This window comes from Cucurbita pepo, chromosome LG04 (genome assembly GCF_002806865.2).
Source record: "Cucurbita pepo subsp. pepo cultivar mu-cu-16 chromosome LG04, ASM280686v2, whole genome shotgun sequence".
Taxonomy (NCBI): Eukaryota; Viridiplantae; Streptophyta; class Magnoliopsida; order Cucurbitales; family Cucurbitaceae; genus Cucurbita; species Cucurbita pepo.
In genome coordinates, this window is record NC_036641.1 from 1,858,014 (window position 1) to 1,877,879 (window position 19,866).

A 19,866-nucleotide genomic window follows, 5' to 3' on the forward strand; every position below is an offset into this window, starting at 1 on the left:
TATTCTTTTTTATAATTTTAAATGACTATGCTCACCCATGGTGTTACAAATGGTATCAAATCCACTCGATGGTGTACCAAAGCTACCAGTGGTGAGCTTGTTACAAATGGACTTGAGTTCTGTTAGCGATCGGCTTGAGTTGGTTAATTTTTCAACCGATTAGATTAATTTTTTTGAACTCTAGTGAATTGTTGAAACTAAGATCCTATACATTAAACTATTTTTAAATACAATTTTTTTAATAGGAATAAACTAATAAATAATAATATTTATTTATATACTTTATACTATTTTTTAAATACATTTTAAAATATGAATAAACTAATAAATAATCATCTTTATAATACCAATAACTATTCATATACCTTATATTATTCTTAAATACATTTATAATACGAATAAACTAATCCTCCTCCATAGAATCGTTTTTTTTTTTAATTGATAAGTTGGTATAAATGAGTAAACTTTAATCCATTTTTCAAAATAAAAATTTTATAACTTTTTAGTATAAGGGAATTTTTTTTTGACCAACCAACTTGGAAAATTGGATTCAATTGTCAACTGCTCCTAAAACCGTACAATTTTCCCGATCTAAATAAATCACGGTTACATAAAACCGTACAATTTTTCCGATCTAAATAAAGCACGGGTTACATAAAACCGTACAATTTTCCCGATCTAAATAAAGCACGGTTACATAAAACCGTACAATTTTCCCGATCTAAATAAAGCACGGTTTCATAAAACCGTACAATTTTCCCGATCTAAATAAAGCAGATTTTACATGAAGAAGATTTGGCTCATGTTCTATTCGATACGGGTAGGAAAAGAACCCAACTCGGTATTATTAAAAAAGTATTATTAAAAAACGATTCTAAATTAAGTTTACAATCAAACACAAAGTATACTAGTGCATATTGACCAACACAAAGTATACTAGTGCATATTGACCATGTGTGTAACGATTCTAAATTTGTGTAACGAACCTAAATATCCACATAGTCACTAACCTCTCATGCTCATCTCTAATGTAGAATATAACTCTGAGAATGCTATCTTTATTAGCGCAAAAATTTAAAACTTCAAAATACATTAAAACATTAGAAAACACCGTCGAACATAAATAAAATGCTACACCCTATCCTAACCAAGACTAGGAATTTCAAATATGCTACTATTCTAGGCACGCGCCACACTCTGATCACGATGACGTCGTCAACTGTACATGGGCGCCTTGCCTTTGCCTGAAAAACAATATGGCACACGGCCTGAGTATTTCGAGAAATACTCAGTAAGTGACCCCACTAGGTCATGCAAACACATGCAATTATGAACTAGGAACCTATCTCTAATCATCTTAATGGTTGGTGGCCTCTAGTCTTGGACAAATTCGATGCAAACACATGCAATTATGATCTAGGGATCTATCTCTAATCATCTTAATGGTTGGTGGCCTCCAGTCTTGGACAAATTGGATGTGTAGTATTTTCCTACACATGACTCACACGTGCGAGTGTGAATTCTCAAGGCGCTCGCACTCCCCCTGGACCCTCTAGTCAAGCTAATCTGTAGCGACGTCCGGAGGTCAGCCGAACCCCATAGTGTCCTGCGTCTCATGAACACCCTCATCTGTGTGCATTCGCACCTGTGCGCATTCGCACTCATCATACGGTGCGCGTCCGCACTCATCATCTCTAGGGGGAGTAGCCCTATGCTTATGAACATACAATATGCATGAAGTCCCTCTAAGTTCAATTATACATCTCTTCTGACACAATCCTCTAGTCTCATCTCTTGGTTACACTATATAACATGTGCTCGTGGATATTTACATTAATATCATTTCATACTCTTAGGGTTGTGTCCTATGTCGATCTAACGACATGATGCAATATGACAAACAACATCACAAGACATGCTCAACATGGAAAACATCATCATGTTAATAACATCGTCATGCATACATCATACTCATCATAGAAGCCATTAAGTGCATCAAATATAACATGTACATCATGCATCGAAACATAAATAACGTACATTTAACAGACATCACAACAACGTCCCACTCACACATCATCATACTTCAAACAATCTTTAGCCTATCCTATAGTAAGGCCACTTACTTGGTTGGCCTTGGCCGAAGTACTCCCTAATTAGCTAAACATAAGCTCTCATTCCATGAGAGCTGTCTCCTACGTTGCCGGGGTTTGTTTCCTATCACACCGTTCGCCACCTTCCGTTAGTATTTCACAATTAATTTACAAATAATTCAATAAATGTGAAATACGACTCTAAAACGGCCTCGGATACCTTAATTGGGGCCGAAAACAGGTTCGGGAGGGTCGAAGAAATGGAAACCAGGCTGAAAATAGGGTAGCCGAGCCGAATAGCCGCTGGGAGCCGTCGAGCCGAGGGACCGCCCGCGCCGCTGTGTGCCACGTGGCAGAAGCAAAGCGCGCCACGTCGTGTGGTGAGCATTGGGTCAAGGTGCGGGTCGCACTCCGGTTCGGGTCGACTGCTGCAGAAGGCTACTGGGCCAAGCTGGTTGTTGGGCCTCGGTTTACTAGATTAGGCCACAAGTGTTTGGGTTGCAAGCCGGTTCGATTGGACCGTGGGTCTGGTCTCGGGTCGATTTAGCTGAACCGTGGCTTCTGGGCTGGATTGAGGTTTGGGCCGCTATAGTTGGGTTAGGCTGAAGGCAGAGGCCGAGGGGAAAGAAGTCGGCCTGCTCTATCGGGGTTTGGGTTTAGGTTGACCTGGATCCGTTGATCTCGTCTTCCTTACCCAACTTCGGTCGGTTTTTCGGTGCATTTTCTCTCTCCTTCCCGCGACGTGTCTGTTGCCGATTTCGGTCCTCTTTCTTCTTTTTCCTCTCTATTTGTCGTCCTTCTTTCCTTCCTCGAAGTTTAGTGGCCCAAAAGTTTCTAAAACCACAGATCTAAGAACGTTTAGGAAAACTCAATTTTCCGACCTCAGTTACCGTCAATGGTGCTTACAAAAAGGCACAAAACGTACTCTGAGTTATTGTGCTTTCGTTAGGGATCCTTCTCGTGGTGGTAACTGAGCGTTTGGCGTCGATTTTAGGGTGGTTTGGGGCTCGTTGGAGGAATTGAAAACTGCGGAGGTTATCCGAAATCTCTCTCTTTCTCTCTCTTCTCTCTCGTATTTTCATTCTTTTCTCTGTTTGCAGGTATTCTGATCGATTCTGGGAGTCGTGGGCTGAAGGCTGAAAGAGGTATGGCTGTCGTTTCACGTGGGATCTGTGAAACTCGGCGGTTACTGGAAAACTCGCGAGTTTTCTGGCGACTGAGTATTTTTTTTTTTCTTTTTTCTTTTTTCTGGGTCGTTATAATGTGATTAGGAGCTAGACTGATAAACATATGTGAATGTCATAATTTAAAATATACTAAACGTGAATGCATGCATAAGATGTGAACATATTATGAGTTCATGATCAGTATATATGGGTGTATGACTCTAGTTTATGCTTATGAGCTGGTTATGATATGAGATGTGTATGAGTATATTTAGTCTACTAATTCCCGCGGAACCTTTGATCGATGCACTGTGTGCTAAGTTAGGACAATGAGGATTCTTGACCGTAGAACTATGTGTTACTTGTCACAATTGCACTTTTGATGGCAGCGGACTTGCGATTCTGCGGCACTCACTTCCCACCAAGAAGTGAGTTAAGTCAATTCATTCTTGCGTCGCCTACGGCCAAGCGACGTATGCTCGAGCCTCTGGCCCCGATTTAAGAAGAAAATTTTAGAAAACGGGGGCAGAGAGATTTCGAAAGAGAGTTTTGAAAGCAAGACTTGAGAGATTGAAATTGGTGTTATATGTGATGTAAGCAAAAAGGCAACAACAACGACTTACATCATATAACTATCGGGTAGGGAGGCCGCTAGAGAATTTAGGAGATGGGTTGTATTTGACCGGAGCGAGTCATACACACGTATCTAAAATATAAGGTTAGCTAAAGCACCTTAGTATCAATAGAGAGGCCCTAATAGACGAGACTACGTTTTACTCATCAAAATTATTTACATTTTTCTTTCCAGATGGACGTGCCGTAGTGTAATTGAGACGACGGTGTAGCTTAGCTGGAGACTTCGAGATCCTATCTAGACCCATGTCCCTTTTTGGTTGGATTGACTTTTGTCCGTTTAGAACTCACGAAGGACATTTATATTTATTAGTTGTTCTCAACTATATGCAAATTTATGTAAATTACGTTTTTGCTCATATATTAAATATACTCTACATTAATAGTAACAACCATAAATCACGCGTCTTGGTGAGCGAGAGTTACATGGAGGGACCTATCCTCTCATTAAAACACCATTATGGTATGGCCTTAGGCTGCTTTCTAGTCTGGGTCGAGTTAGATGTATAGTACTTCACTACACACAGTTCACGCACATGCACATGGACTTATCAGAAAGACTCGTATATGTACCCTTGGGCCTAGCTCGTCGGGCTAGCGCATGCTCACGCTATTGGACATCACGAAGGAAAAGGACCTGCAACATAACATCATGACAAACATAAATATCGTAAGGTACGTATTCATACTAATCATAGCAAGGAAGTATCTCGATGCATATGACATACAAAAATGCATAAGGTTCTCATAGCACATAAGTTATGATGCAAATCAAACCTTCATTCATTAATAATATAGCAAGTTTGAATCATGCATACATAAATCCTGTCAAATTTTTGTATCAACATAGCTTAAATGACGTAGTGTATGAAGGCTTATGCATTAGAGTTATTAATATCATAAACATGATTCTACAACATGACATAATCACATTATAACATAGCTTATAAACTTGGAATAACACAACATAAACATAGCGTAACATAGTATCGCATAACAATCATAATTATGACGCGTGTAGAGACCATGAACAAATGTCATCATACACCATACAATTCATCCAACCAAGAAAATAGTATAACAACTTACTAGGTAGGCCTAGGCTGGAGCCACGGGATATTCCTAGAGCTGGCCCAAATTTGTTCTTCAGCATCTAATTCAACCTATGTAGACCCAAATGATATGAACCAAGACATCAATCATGCAATATAAACTTCTAGAAAGATGTGGAAAAAAAAACGTTGTTTAAATTATCACAAGATGTTACAATTCATGTCACATTAAAGTTACATTTACACAGTGGCTAATTATGTAATAAACACATTAATCCGAAATTTACTTTCCCTTGAAGTGATTCCTTATCATTAGGACTAAGTTTCTTTGCAATTCTATGTAGTTTAGGTTGTATGTTTAGAATCATTTAAGCTCGACATGATCGATCTTGCTTGTGGAGTCATTCAAATCTCAAACAAATGTTCTTACCTTTAGATATTTGATCAACAAGGTAATTCGAATCTTACTTTCCTTGTAGCGATTCCTTATCACTTGAAATGGGAGGGGCAGTTGTCTAAACGTGAGGACGGTATGGGTGTCAAGGAAGGCACGTGGTTGGTTGAGATCCTCACTGGTTTCAGCGACTCACAAAAAACTTTGTACATTTTTTCAGCCACAACATCATACACTGGCAAAAAGAACTTTCGTGTGCCATAATCTTGAAATAACACGATATTTTTTTTCCTCATCTCATCTTCCCATTCCCATGTAGCTTCTTCCACCCGGTAGTTTTACTATGGTACCTTGACAAAAGCAATGTCTGTAGTACGTAAAACATTTACTTCATGGGCTAGGATTCTTACTAACATTTCCTTGTAACTTAAGTCTGCATTTACCTGTAGAGGTTCATAGTCTATCACGTATGTTAGGTCAATCAAGTATTTACAGAGACACGTGGAATACATTGTGCACCACTGAGAAGTAAGATGTAATGCTAGCTAGTACGCCACTAGTCCGATCTAATCTAAGGTGTCCAAGGGTTCGATGAAGTGTTGACTCTACAAAAATTGTACCTTGGAGATAGGGCTGGTACCCAGTTTAAGCTCTATGCTGAAATCTACAGCTCCGGAAGGAGGTACCCCTGGTAAATCCTCCAAAAATACGTTAGAGAATTCGTTTACCACTGTCATTGCGACATTGGCTAGTATACTTCAGGCTCCTTACTGGATTAATCTTTTTGCTTTCATCGTGAAAATTACTTTGGGGATAACATTAATGCAAGACCCTTGAATTTAAAGTTGATACTTAATGGCGGCCAAAACACTTCTATGGCAATTGGTACTGACATGGTTCTCAACCAACCAATCTATTCCAATTATTACGTCAAAATCAATCATAATACTGATATCTGACTACCCTTCATTTTATTCCTAACAATCAAGTCTACTTCTGTTCGAGTCCTAACGAACCGAGCATGAAATAAATCCCCTAACTAAAATCCTGTCACACTAGTGAATGCAACGTATATAAAGGAATGCATATACCCTGAATCAAACAAAGTTAGGGCAAGATGTCCCAAAATAGACAAGGTACCTGTAGCTACTATGCTTGCATTTTTTGCGTCTCTGTTGGTGGAAGTGTACGCTCCGGCTTGGGAGCGGGTCTGCATAGACCTTTTTGCACTACCTAGACCTCTTGGTTGATTAACTAGGTTCTTCATACACTTTCGTAGGCAATTCATAGCAATGTGGCCCTCCGGGTCACACCTGAAGCATTGTCCCCAATGTTTCCTACCACACTCCTTGCAGAGGGGTCTATCGTCTCCTCTGACCCCTATCGCCCTAACTGCTGACTGTGCCCTAGGTCCCTGTGGTACTTGTCTGCCTGTTGTGATTGGCGTGTTGATGGTTGATGGCGTGGGTTCATCTTGCTTTTATCCCACTATGATTGTTGGTGCTGATTCACACGAATGGGTGAAGTCGAGCTACGCAATGCTAGATGAAGGCTAAAATGAGTTAACTGTGTCCTAGCATGTGTTGGGTTGGGTTGGGTTGAAGTTACTGAGTTGTGGATCTTGTTAAAAATTCTTCTTCTTTACACAAATCATTAGCTACCGAGGTTTCTCTGGCAACCTGTTCTCGATGATATACAGTGTTTTACAATGGTGTTCTAGCATGAATGTGACTGGCTAGTAACATGCATCATTTTTCCCTATCAATTATACATTAACGTCACTCGAATCTAACGAATTTGAACAAAAATAGAAACTAAAACCCCACAAAAAAAAAAAATGACAGAATCCAGAACGAAATCGTAAAATTATTAGTGGCTTCAAGTTCATTTACTCGTGGGTTTTGCTTGTGGTGTCACAATGAGTCGAGCTTCAGCATCCGCAATTCACATTCATCTTCCAAGAGTTCTAAAAGATTTTCGCCGACACCTAACTTAAAAAAGGAGATAAATCGAAGACATTGGCGTCAATAATTTTTAAAATTAAGATTGAGAAACATTTTAGGTATGTTTTTGGAGAAGTTTAGGTGATGATAAATATGTATTATGCCGAGACCGAACCAACTATTTATCAATTCTCCATGAGAGAAAAAATTGAATTAATCTGCAAATACCCGAACCACCAAATTGATTGGATTCAACTCAATTTAATAGATGGTTCAATTTCAACTTGCACCAACACATCGAAGAAAATAAAACCCGGACCCAATTTAAGAGTTTATTAGGTTAGATTAGAGAAATCCCTTGCAGATCAGATCTACTCGAGCAGAGTTTCCAACCCAACCCAACTCAACCCTCTATTTTTTTTTTCGTTCTCGTTGTTGAATTATTCTTCTTTTAATTATTTTGTAAAAAAAATTATTAATGTACAATACACGTCACAGTACTAACTAAAATCGCATAAAATTCAAATATTAAGCAATCACAAGTCATAACGCATGACTAACATCGATTACAAACGTCAAATATTCTCAATCTTCATAATAATCTTAAAAGTCGGGCCTTAAATTGTAATCTTATTTTCGAGTTAGTCAAATTGACCCGACAAAAAAAATGTCAATTCACAAACTAACCCGAATACACCCTAAACCCTAAACCGAAAAAAAAAAAATTAAACCCAACTCAATCTTTTTGTTTGTGTTGGATAATCCTGTCGGGTCGGGTAGTTGGTCGAGTCATACGAACACTTCAAACAACAAATTTTAATATTTTTATTATATATATATATATATATAAAATGATAAAGTAGAAGGGTATTTATTCATAAAAAAATGAAAATAATAATAATAATAATAATATAAATATTCACATTTTTATGGAAGAGAGCAAAGCAAAGAGAGAAGAGAGAGAAAATCTGGAAGAGAGCAAAGCAAAGCGAAATAACTTTTGTTGAGAGAGAGAGAGAGAGAGAGAGAGAGAGAGAGAGAGAGAGACAGAGAGAGAGAGAGAGGTCCAGAGGATGAGTTGTTCTTCATCATCTTTATCCCTCTGCTGCGTCTTCTTCCCTTTCCCCTCTTCTTCCCCTTCTCTTAGATTCATTAACCTTTCCAATCCCTTCCTCTTCCCAAGCCCTAATGGACGCCGCCGCCGCCGCCCTCCTCCTACTTCTCTCCATACGCCTCTGGTAACTTCTCCCTCTCTATTTCCGCATACGCTTTTCTTGTTTTCTTCTATCTCTTTCTTTCTGTTTTTCCATTTTCCTGCTCTTCTTTTGTGGTTGACGGGATTTTGATTGCTTTGTCTTGCCAAATTTCTTGTTCAAATGAATGACTCTCCGTACTTGCCAGAATTATGTAGGTTTCTTTACCAATTTTGCGTTATTGACTTGGAGCTACTCGTCTTTTTGTGTTTATTATATGCTCAAGAAGTTCGTTGGTTCTTTATGCCCTAAAATTGTAGCAAAGAAAAGAAGATGCGTGATTATTGAGAAATAGAGAGGATTATTTGCTACATATTGAAATTGATTGTTGAGAGCAGTTGTTTATGAACTGTTGAAGTCCACGGGTAGATAATCTGGAGTTCGCTTCATGTACGACATTCATTGATTTCATTAAATAACAAACGATTTTTCTTCAATTTGTTAAGTGGGTTTAGGATATTCATTGGTGCTCCTGGGGTTGGTTGAGTGCCGATTTCAAATGGAATGTATGGAACTACAGCAATGACAGTTGAGAAAAGATGATCCTGTGCCTTTCACTCTTTCTTCAAACGGCATATCACCCCAGAAAAATTACACCAAAAGGGTAGGGAAGCATTAGACCCTTGAGATCCCAAAAGAAACGGTTTGACTTTCTTCGGGTATTTCCAAATCATATTGTAAAGGAGATAACTCTCACTCTTCCCCTTGATCCTCAAGTCTATAAGAAAAGAGCTCACTTAGCTGCCATCCAGATCTCATCCAAGTCCAATGATTGACGAGTTTGTTAGGTTGGAAATCTGCCAAAATATGAGATAGGATGCCCTTCAAGAATCTCATCATCCTTGTGACTTTTTCTTATGCCAAGATTCCAGCTTCTGTTTGAAGAAATCTACGGGCCTTTGATGGATGATACTTTTGGCTTGGTAAAGAATGAAGTCTCATAATTGCTTTAGCAAAAGGCACAATGTCCTACTAAAGATCTTCCCAAAAGTATGTTGAAGAGCCAAAGCCTACTGCCACTTTCATTCTGGAGTAAATGAGGTTTTTGAGCTTGAGAGTATCTTTTCAAGAGCCTTTTGGAGAATGAAGAGAGAGTGTCTGACCTTTTTTCCAAAATTGGAAGCCAATTTTTTCCTCAATGATCTTCCTCCAAACGTATGTTGAAGGTTTCTATTTTTTTAAATAAACAAAGATATATTTATCAAAAGAGAAACAACATAAGGACGAAGGGGCAAGGAGCTCCCTCCCACAAAAACTAATGAAGCACTGCCTCCCAATTCTTTTGTAACAAGTACTATAGTTGCAAAAGAATTTATTGTTTCTAGAACACTGCAAATAAAATGTAATTTGTACACTATTACAAAACAAAACATAAGAATTGGACCTATCCTTAAAGATTCTCCTATTTCTTTCCTACTGAATCTCCCGAACAACACATCTCCACAAAAAAACAATTGCCTTGCCTTTAAGCTTCTAGCCATTAAGAGCTTCTACCAACCACTCGTTCCAACTTCTAAGGACGACACACTAAGACCAAAAGCTTTAAGGCACTGATCTCACCCTCTCCCTGCAAAGTGGCAACTAAGAAAAAGGTAATCATTAGTTTCTTCACCATTTAGGCACAAATAACACAATGAAGGAGACAAAGACACATGGTTTCCATTGTTGTAAATATCTTTTTAAAATATATTTGGAAGAGCCAACCAAGCCATAGTTCAACCACTTAAGACATTNTATATATATATATATATATATATATATATATATATATATATATATATGTTCTAAAGAGCAGATGTTTGAATTTTTTCTGTAGTGTCAAACTCAACAAAATATATGTTTGTTGCGGTCAACTTTGTTTTTATCTAGAGCATAGCAAAACCTTGAACTGTTAATTTCGTTAGTAGACTTGCTAAGTTGATGAAATAGGCATCTCCTTTAGGGTTCTGTTTTAACAGCGACAATAAATTTGGGGTCGCACATGTCAAATTTTATGTGAAAGAAAGAGGGGAAAACATGGAAAAATGCACTTATTGGATATAGTTTCTAATAATAATTTACTCTTTGGGATTGATTAACTCATAAACTATCACTAACGTTATAACTAGCAATCTGGAAATTTGCATCCAAACTCAACACATTGTCATCCCTTGAGCAAGTGCTCTATTAGATAGATGATATCTATCTTTTCACCTGCAAATTTTTATCCCTTTCACTAACAAATCTCTCAAAACTGATAGTTACTTAAGCCGTCCAAACAATTGTTTTGTCTTCTACATAATTGTAAGACAACCGCTAGTTCATAAAATCAAAAGCAAGGAAATTTCATGATTCAACAAGATTCTGGAGAAAACCTCCAACTTCTAAGGGTAAAAGATCCTAAAACTGTCAATTTCCTTCATCCTTTTCCTAATGCATGCCGCACATGCATTCATTTTGACAGTTTGTCCCTTTTTCTATTAGTTTTTTTCTTTTTTTGTTGGATAAGCAGAGTTATAAAGAGAGGAAGGAAACTTCCAACCACCCATGGTGGATTACAAAAATGATCACCAATCAGCCCAAAGATCAATGATTCGATCCTACACCCCGCTATTGTTGAACTCAAAAAACAAACAATATATTGCCAAATAGAGACTTGAGACATAATCAAATAATCTTTAAATTTTGATGTTCATTTGCACAAATAAAAAGTAGAAAAAGGATGGTATCGGTAACACTATGAAAATTAGTCTCCAACCCATGAAAACCTGATTATTTGGTGCCACAAACTCCACAAAAAAGCCCTAGTTATGGACCACCAGAGCAACTTCTTGGTCTTCTTAAAAGGATGATGCACAAAGGAGATTATTTAAGTGGGTAAACTGTTTTCTATTACTAGAATAGACTTCCACAACGATTGGGCAAGAATTTTTTAAACCCTTACCAATGAATTTCTTAAACCCTTAACTGCTGGAGGAGTCTTTCACTATTTATCCCTTCCTCCCTAATAAAGCCCTTTTGTTGTGTCCCACGACAAGTATGCAAGGCTATGAGCCACAAATGTAGGGTGGTTACTTTTGGAGCCTTTACAGTGAAGTTAGAAAGATGGGACCCCTTTGAGGCGCAGGAGAACTACAGTGGTCACCTTTTACAGGGATTGGATAAATTTCAGAAACATTCCCCTGCATTTATGGAGCCGAGCCACATTCAAGGCAATAGGTGATTGCTTTGGGGTTTTGTGGACTGTGCAGATCAAAACTCTTCCCTCATTGAGTGCTTAGTAGTTGCTATTAAAGTGTAAGGGAATTACTGTGGATTCATCCTCGCTGAAGTGAAAACTCCTTAATAGAGACCAGGTGTTTTCCACCCATGTGAGTACGCTCCAATTTGGCTGGTTGTTGGCCAAAAAGAAAGTTGAAGTTCATGGTGGGTTTTCGTCTGAAGCAGCCACAAGGTCAGGTCCTAACTCGATAGATTTGTGGAGGTTAAGGGAAGATTTCTTTTACCCATCAGACACTATTTTTTTACCCGGATAAGACTGCTTGCACACCCCCCATGACTATTAAGGTTAAGGGGAGAGGTTTCAGGCTTCAGCCTAAATTGGAATCACATGCCTAATAAGACTGCTTGCACACCCCCCATGACTGATCATAGTCTTCCCTCAAGCTCCACACGGACGTAGACACCACTGCCAAGAAAAGTAGTAGAAGTCCTTTGCATTAGTGGGCCTTTCCAGATTTGCCCTCTAAATTCAAAAAGCAGACAGATGGAGGAAAGGGCAAAATCAGTCGAGTTCGTGGAAGATTTAGAGACAGATCCTGGAAAAGTCATTTCTGAAAAGAAGAAAGGGGAAATTTTGCTCTACAACCAATACCAAGGCTGAGTTTTCTAATAAACATTTGGGAAAGCTAGGTGATGAAAAAGATATGTTCTCCGAGGTTTTTATTTCCAGCCAAGAAGAGGGTAGATGGGTAGAGGATTGCATAGAGATCCCTGAGAATTATCAGCTTTGTTTTCAAGAAAATGACGTTTACCCTTTATCAAAGATAAATCACGGATGTTATATTTTTTTTCTATAAAGTTCAGTAGTTGACCCATTCATAAGATAAATTTATATTCATTTTGAACAGTAACAAAGTCAACTTTCATTAATGAATATACAAAAGAAAAGGAATGACAGTCTCATCTCCTGGACTTCTGAAGTACGACAAATTCTTCCAATTGGATCATTAAGAGGAAATGAAGGGCATAATCACAAAAAGGGGGGAGCTATTTACACCATGAGAAGGGGAAAAAAAAAATCAGATTCTCTATGGAACTATCCAAAATCTACACATGCAATTTGTTTCTTTTTAGCAATTGGTCCCAAAACACCTTTCTTTTCTTAAAAAGTATCAACATAATTTTTTCTTCATTATTATTATTTGTTGATTGTTGCGGATGGCTGAGGATTTTACCCATGCATTGTCAAGATCCAAAAACTAAGGCTGAAAATATTGAATTTTGATTGAATATGGTTGACACAGACCTAATCTTATTTGTCAATCAACCATGGTTATACTTGTAGTTCTAGCAAGAACATAATTCTAGGACAACTTTTATGGAATCAAACTTATCCATTATCCCGTCTAAATGCTGATGTCATGTAAATATTTCTAGTGTAGATTAATTTGTTTGCATGGCGTATTTTAGGTATCAAAGTTGATAACAACTTGTGATTAACTTGGTATTTTCTGTAACTGATTTGTCCTTGATGACTTATGATGATTAGGCAGCTTCATAATCTTTGCATCTGTCATATGCAATGTCAATCATTAATTCTCTTTTGGAACATTGATGCTCTTATCTTGTTAGGTTATCTGAACAGATTTTTATTCCCAGTTGACTTGATTCACTTCAACCTTCTAATTGGAATTTCTGTTCAGTATTGATACTATTTTAGAGTTGGCATGGATAAATAGCGAGTTTCTACTTCACCACATTTGTGGGCAGTTGGTTTTCACTAATGATTTACTATCAGGGGATCTTTTTTATGTACTGGTTATAGTGCATCCAAGGGCATATAAAAGGAGATAAAGATGGAGATAGTTACGTGCATCAGACGAAGAATACAACGCAGATGTTTGGATTTGGGTTTAATGATGAGAAGACAGGCACTCAAATTCCAACCCAGGCTCAGTCCATAGTGGAAGGATCAGGATCAGTTATGGTGACCGAGTTCAAACCAGTTCCTGATGTTGACTATCTACAGGTGAGTGATAAGATACGATCATTTCGAATACTTATGTTGGATGTTGGCCATCTTCTGGAAAAAGATGATTAAAAGGAAAATGGGCTATATTTTTCTTCCAATGCATTTTGAATCTGAAGTTTTTTTTCCTGCATGACTTGAGCATTTGCAAATGTTAGAATTTCCTGAGGAAGTAATTCTTTTGGGTGACCTTTTATAAAGCTTTAAGTCTTGGCTCTTAGTGCCCACAATTTCTCCATTTTAATGCTTGCGTGAAGCTCTTTTCAAGTCCCAATGTGTTTTTATTTTCACAGGAGTTATTGGCCATTCAACAACAAGGTCCTAGATCCATTGGTTTCTTTGGAACTCGGAATATGGGTTTCTTGCATCAAGAACTCATCGAGATTCTTAGCTATGCAATGGTTATAACGGTAGGATATGTGGTCTAATGTCAATGATTATACTGAAGGGCTATTTGGTTTTTGATGAGTACATAAACTTCATATTGCTTGATAACTTCTGTATGCAGAAAAACCACATCTATACTTCAGGAGCATCTGGAACCAATGCAGCAGTTATCAGAGGTGCATTGAGGGCTGAGAAACCAGAACTGCTTACTGTCATTTTGCCACAAAGTTTGAAGAAACAACCTCCTGAGAGCCAGGAATTATTGTCCAAAGTAAGTTTGTTGATGAGTTCAATTGGGTTGGTCTGTTATGTTCATTGAATTATTTATCTATCATGATTATCTTGGCATTTGTAGGTTAAGAATGTGATAGAGAAGCCCTACAACGATCATCTACCTTTAATAGAAGCTAGCAGGTAGCTTTGCGTGTAAATGTATTATTACATTGTTTAAAAAAAACCCTTCTTCTATTCATGATCGTCCATGAAAGTCGTCGTAAAATTATTTTCCAACGACATACCTCGGGTTGCAACTGAAGTTAAAATCAAATGAGATAACGGAATTTTGGCGTATCTTTGCTTGTAAATGTATATCATTACATTGTTTTCAAAATGTTTCAAGTTTGAATGTTCCATCTAATGCCTTTGTTGAAATTTGTGCAGGTTATGCAATATGGACATCATTTCGCATGTACAGCAAGTCATTTGCTTTGCATTTCATGATAGTAGGTTGCTCATGGAAACTTGTCAAGAGGCAAAAAATCTCCGAAAAATCGTTACTCTTTTTTATCTCGACTAAGAATAAGAAGAAACTTCTCCAAATTCTGTAAATACATTGTTTGACAGAGATTATTACATATTTTCCCTAATTTTGGTTGTAAAGTTGCTGCTCCTGCCTGCTCAAAGAGGGCCAATTTCCCTTTCCAAACCTTACTGTTCAAATCAGGAATTCTGCAGTGGTAAGTACATTTACAGGTTAGAATTCTCAAAAAAATTTCAGATGAAGATTTATGAGGAACGTTTTGAGTTTGTGTTTGGTAAATGAGAAAGTTGGTGTTCATAAAACGTTTAAAGCCTAAAACGTTTGTACCCACTTGAGTTTCTCAGTTTATTTTTGTTTTTAAAATTTGATTAATAATTCAAACATTTTCCTAAGAACAATACAATGAAAGATAAGAAAAACAAGAATAAAAAATCAAAGACTACAAACTAATTATCAAATGGTACTTTACACCACTTTTGATCGTGATCTAATCCAATTGAGTAGTTCTTAATGGTAGGTAAATGGAAATAAAGTTACAATGCTCATTTGCCTGTTCTAATGAAAGGGGCATTGATATCAAAACTTTCAAGTCTAAAACCAAATAGAGATGAATTGTCACAACAAAAAAAAAAAACAAAACAGAACACGTTAGGCTATAGTGTTTTCATTAGAAGAATGTAAACACAAGAAAAGGAGAAAACTCTTGCTGTGCCAATGTAGAACGAACACTGAGAAATAACCTCAACGATTAGCCTTTGCAACTCTCTCGACCTCATCCTTTTTCTTGATGGCGTAACTGTTAGATGAACCCTTCGCTGCGTTAATAAGTTCATCAGCCAAGCATTCTGCAATGGTTTTGATATTTCTGAAGGCAGCCTCACGAGCACCTGTCGTGAGAAGATAGATTGCCTGGTTAACGCGTCGCAGAGGGGATATATCCACAGCTTGACGCCTAACAACACCAGCTGAACCGATTCGAGTGGCGTCTTCACGTGGTCCACTGTTAACAACAGCATCAACAATGACTTGAATTGGGTTGAGATCAGTTAGAAGATGAATGATCTCCATTGCATGTTTAATAATCCTGACAGCCATAAGCTTCTTCCCATTGTTTCTACCGTGCATCATAAGAGAATTTGTGAGCCTTTCCACAATTGGGCACTGAGCTTTTCGGAACCGCTTGACAGAGTACCTCCCAGCTGTGTGGGGAACATAGGTGGCATGCTTGGAAGGAGCAACACCAATGTAATCACCCAGAGACATATCATTCACTTGGACGTCATCGAAGGTCCACCGGTTGAACAGCTTCACATCATGATGAGGCTGGGTCAGTTCCTGGTTTACCACATCAACTTCAACAGCCATGGTTCCTAATGAACATAAAATAACAGAAAAAGTGAGCACTAGTTGAGTACAAACATAAGGCATGTCTGAACTCCTGAAAATTCATTCTCTCCCTTGTTCAAATTGGAAACGCAATCTGGTCTAACTTAAATAAAATGGGCAAAATTATCATCCAAGAGTGAGGACACTTGTTGTCAGTAAATGTATTTACAAACAGGGAATAAATTAGATACAAATGCATGCAAGTAAAATAGTGAAACCATGACGTAAAATACTTGGAACTATCTGGCATGTCTCATCTTCACCATGATTGCTTATAACTAAATAACTTTTAGCAAACGTGGGCACATCACATGTAAGATCATGATGGCCTGGGGATGATAACATAGCGTAAGGTGACATGGATTGTGGTAACAAAATATGAGACATTCAAGAGGATGAAAGTAGATGCGGACAAACACACATTGCTAACATATTCGTCCAAACGACATTACACAGGATTACTATCTTATAATTTATCCACATATTTCATTAGCTTATATCAAGAAAGTGAACTAATCCCGACAACATATCTACACCGGATTGAGGAAAGGAACTGTCCCTTGAAGGTTCATACTTTTACATAGAAGATTAGTTTCAAAAAATCAGATCCTTGTGGTTGCTATTCGCGAGTAAAAGACATCATATGTGCATACCAATTCATGAAAGGTATTTTTATGTAAAAAAAAGGGGGAAATCCCCCTAAATTCGTAGCAGTGCACCAAAGTTCAAATTGAATCAACACAAAACCACTTACATTCTGAATAACAACTAATTAGGTAAAACACACATGAACAAGAGTAATAGAACTACAACACATTTAGGATTTCAAGTACATATACTTGAACCAATTCCTGCAAATCTTAGAAACAGCAAAACTCGAAAAACCCACCAGTTACTTGCAAAAGAAGAAAAAAAACAAGTCGACTGCTTGACACGTGAAAGCTACCAACAATTCTGAGGAATTTCAACGATCTAGAAGACCCAAAAAGAAAATAGCTACAGCAACAGCAACAAACAACAGCTTTTTATAGAATCAAAAGTATGATTTTCGCAAACATAAGCGTGGAATTAGAGAGAGATAGAGGCAGTGAGAAAGGCTTACCGTAGTATGGCTGCAAAGGAGAGAAGGAAACGGCAACTACGAGAGGATTGAGAGTGAGTGAGTGAGGACTGGACGGAAGGTTATAGGGTTGCGGAATGAGCTACAAATACGATCCACCAATTCCACCCAATTAGGGTTTTGTGCGCTAAATTACATAAATGCCCTTTCCTTATTTCTTTTTCTTTTTTCTTTTTTCTTTTTTCTTTTTTCTTTTATAAAAAACGAAAAAAAAAAAACTAATTTTACAAATTTTCTTTTAAAATTATAAATTTTGTTTTGATAATAAAATATTGGTTTTTTTTTTTTTTTTTTGTATTATTTTAATTGGGTTAGCGGATAAATTATAATTTTTTCTTTAAATAAAAAAAATGTTAAATTATAAATAAAAAATATCTAAATTTTGTCCCTATTTTTTAAAATATTATTATAATTTTGTTTGTTTAGAAATAACCTCAAAATTATTTAATTACTTTTATTTGTTTATTAAGAATTTTAAATATTTTCAAGCTAATTTTTTTTTATAAATAATTAACTTACTAATTTGATTTCATATTATAATTAGGAAATCTACAAATTATTATTCACAATTAGTTTTTAATTTGATATTCATAATTAATTAATATAATGTCCATAATGTGATTGAATTAGGTTATCGAGTTTTTTTTTTATTGTTTAAAAAAAAATTACTTATCCACGGTAAATATTACATTAATAACTAAAATCTCGTGAAACTCAAATATCAAACATTTACAAGTTATAGTGCACCGCTAACGTCGGTAATAAATATCAAATATTCTTAATTTTTAATAATATTATTAATAGTAATGTAGAATTGGATTGAGTTGTAACCCTGTTTCTTGGGTTAGTTGGTTGACCAGACCAAAAAAAATGTCAACCAATCAGAATTTTAGGTTTTCCAAAAATTCAACCCAATTTAATATATATAATAGAAGTCAACCTTTGTGACTTGAGTTGATATCCCTTTTAACTTAGATAGCAATCACTATTGGTGGATGCCCTTACTCTTATTTGAGAGGGAAAAAATATTAGAAAATGTGATAGTTAGTATCTGACCCCATTGCTCGGGTCGAAAAATGCATATACATGCAAACATGTCTTTCATTCATAACGGGATCTAAAATCATGTCTTTGAATTCTAGTTATTTTCTTATGTTCGGGATGTCCAACACTTTCAGACATCCAAAACCCTCCAAGCTCATATTAATTTATCATAATCTTTGGATTTTATCGAGTACGCATCAATTTCATACACACTAATCTCACATTCAATGCTTTAATGTTGTTGGGTACCTTAGAAGAGTCCTTCTGATACGTGCCCGTACTTGCTACCGCACAAGTCTAAAAATCAAAGAAGAAGCAATTCATCACGTGCGTATGCCTCGTAAAAAAAGCTTGATAAGGTCAATCGAAGATGGGATGCGGGAACCACCGTCTCTTATGTGTTGGAAAAGATTGTCGTCGTTGCTTACAATCATTGAGATGAGGGGGAATTACCATCGTTGTTGTTGTTGTTCAAGCGACCTTGGTGAGAAGAACGAGTCATTAAACACGTGGATTGTGCATGTCGGACTCATTCGAGTTTGCTAAAATCTAATGGAACGAGGACTAACTTTAAAAAATTTATGATCTTAATTTAACTCACTTAAATATAGTTTTCTCAAATTGAATCACAAGAAATGACACCCATTCACTCGGTCATATTCCCTTAATCTCTTAATTAGGGGTGTACATTCAACCCGACAACCCGAACTATAAGGGTTGAGTTGGGTTGGGTTGGGTTGGATTAGCATTTCGGATAGGATTGGGTTCATTTTTCTGAACCCGAACTGAATCGGTTTGGTTTCGGGTTCGTGGATAAAACTTTCGGATTGACCCGAGACAAATAAAAATATATAAATTATTATATTATGAATTTTTCCGTATTAATAAGTTTGTCAGAGTGGTACCTCGACTTCTCTAAGGACACCTATTTTTATTTTTGTTATATACAACATCTTTAAACTAATCATTTATTTAATTTGATGATCCTAAGATTGTATCCGAATATTTTATCGATTTGGGTTGGACCAAGAAAATCCCTCAACCCAACCCGGACCATGTACACCCCTACTCTTAACAATTATAATCATCTTATCTTAAAACGCAGAGCCTTACACGCTATTTCGAGATTCATAACGTGATGTCCCACATTGGTTGGGGAGGAGAACAAATCACCATTTATAAGGGTGTGGAAATCTTTCCCTAGCAGACGCATTTTAAAGCCTTGAGGGGAAACCCGAAAGGGAAAGCCCAAAGAGGACAATATCTACTAGCGGTGGATCTGGATCGTTACGAATGGTATCAGAGCCAGACACCGGACGATGTGCCAACCTTCAAGGAATACGATGTGCCAACCTTCTCGCTGTTCCTCGAAGGGGGGTAGACACGAGACGGTGTGCCAGTAAGA

General features: G+C 37.1%; 2 protein-coding genes across 3 annotated transcripts; one reads left to right on the plus strand and one right to left on the minus strand.

Annotated features, from left to right (window-relative positions):
- Positions 1-8,239: 8,239 nt before the first annotated feature.
- LOC111793242 lies at positions 8,240-15,134 on the plus strand. Of its 2 annotated transcripts, none has more exons than XM_023675030.1 (6): positions 8,240-8,519; positions 13,561-13,764; positions 14,058-14,174; positions 14,273-14,422; positions 14,507-14,565; positions 14,812-15,134. In XM_023675030.1, exons 1-6 carry the CDS (start codon positions 8,355-8,357, stop codon positions 14,945-14,947), a joined length of 831 nt encoding a protein of 276 aa, XP_023530798.1. In that variant the 5' UTR covers positions 8,240-8,354; the 3' UTR covers positions 14,948-15,134. The 2 variants fall into 2 exon arrangements, with proteins under 2 accessions (XP_023530798.1, XP_023530799.1); XM_023675031.1 differs by having other exon boundaries at positions 8,410-8,519; positions 13,534-13,764.
- A 265-nt stretch (positions 15,135-15,399) lies between these two features.
- On the minus strand, positions 15,400-17,503 carry LOC111793243 (40S ribosomal protein S5). The gene is made up of 2 exons (XM_023675032.1): positions 17,400-17,503; positions 15,400-16,281 (listed from the first exon to the last, which is right to left on the minus strand). The coding sequence occupies exon 2, from the start codon at positions 16,274-16,276 to the stop codon at positions 15,653-15,655; it is 624 nt and encodes a 207-aa protein (XP_023530800.1). The 5' UTR covers positions 16,277-16,281; positions 17,400-17,503; the 3' UTR covers positions 15,400-15,652.
- Between the last annotated feature and the right edge of the window lie 2,363 nt (positions 17,504-19,866).

Coding starts and splice junctions, on each gene's coding strand:
- LOC111793242 (XM_023675030.1), top strand. CDS start 8,355: ATGAGTTGTTCTTCATCATCTTTATCCCTCTGCTGCGTCTTCTTCCCT. Junction 8,520..13,560: donor CTTCTCTCCATACGCCTCTG/GTAACTTCTCCC, acceptor TACTGGTTATAG/TGCATCCAAGGGCATATAAA. Junction 14,175..14,272: donor GCTATGCAATGGTTATAACG/GTAGGATATGTG, acceptor TTCTGTATGCAG/AAAAACCACATCTATACTTC.
- LOC111793243 (XM_023675032.1), bottom strand. CDS start 16,276: ATGGCTGTTGAAGTTGATGTGGTAAACCAGGAACTGACCCAGCCTCAT.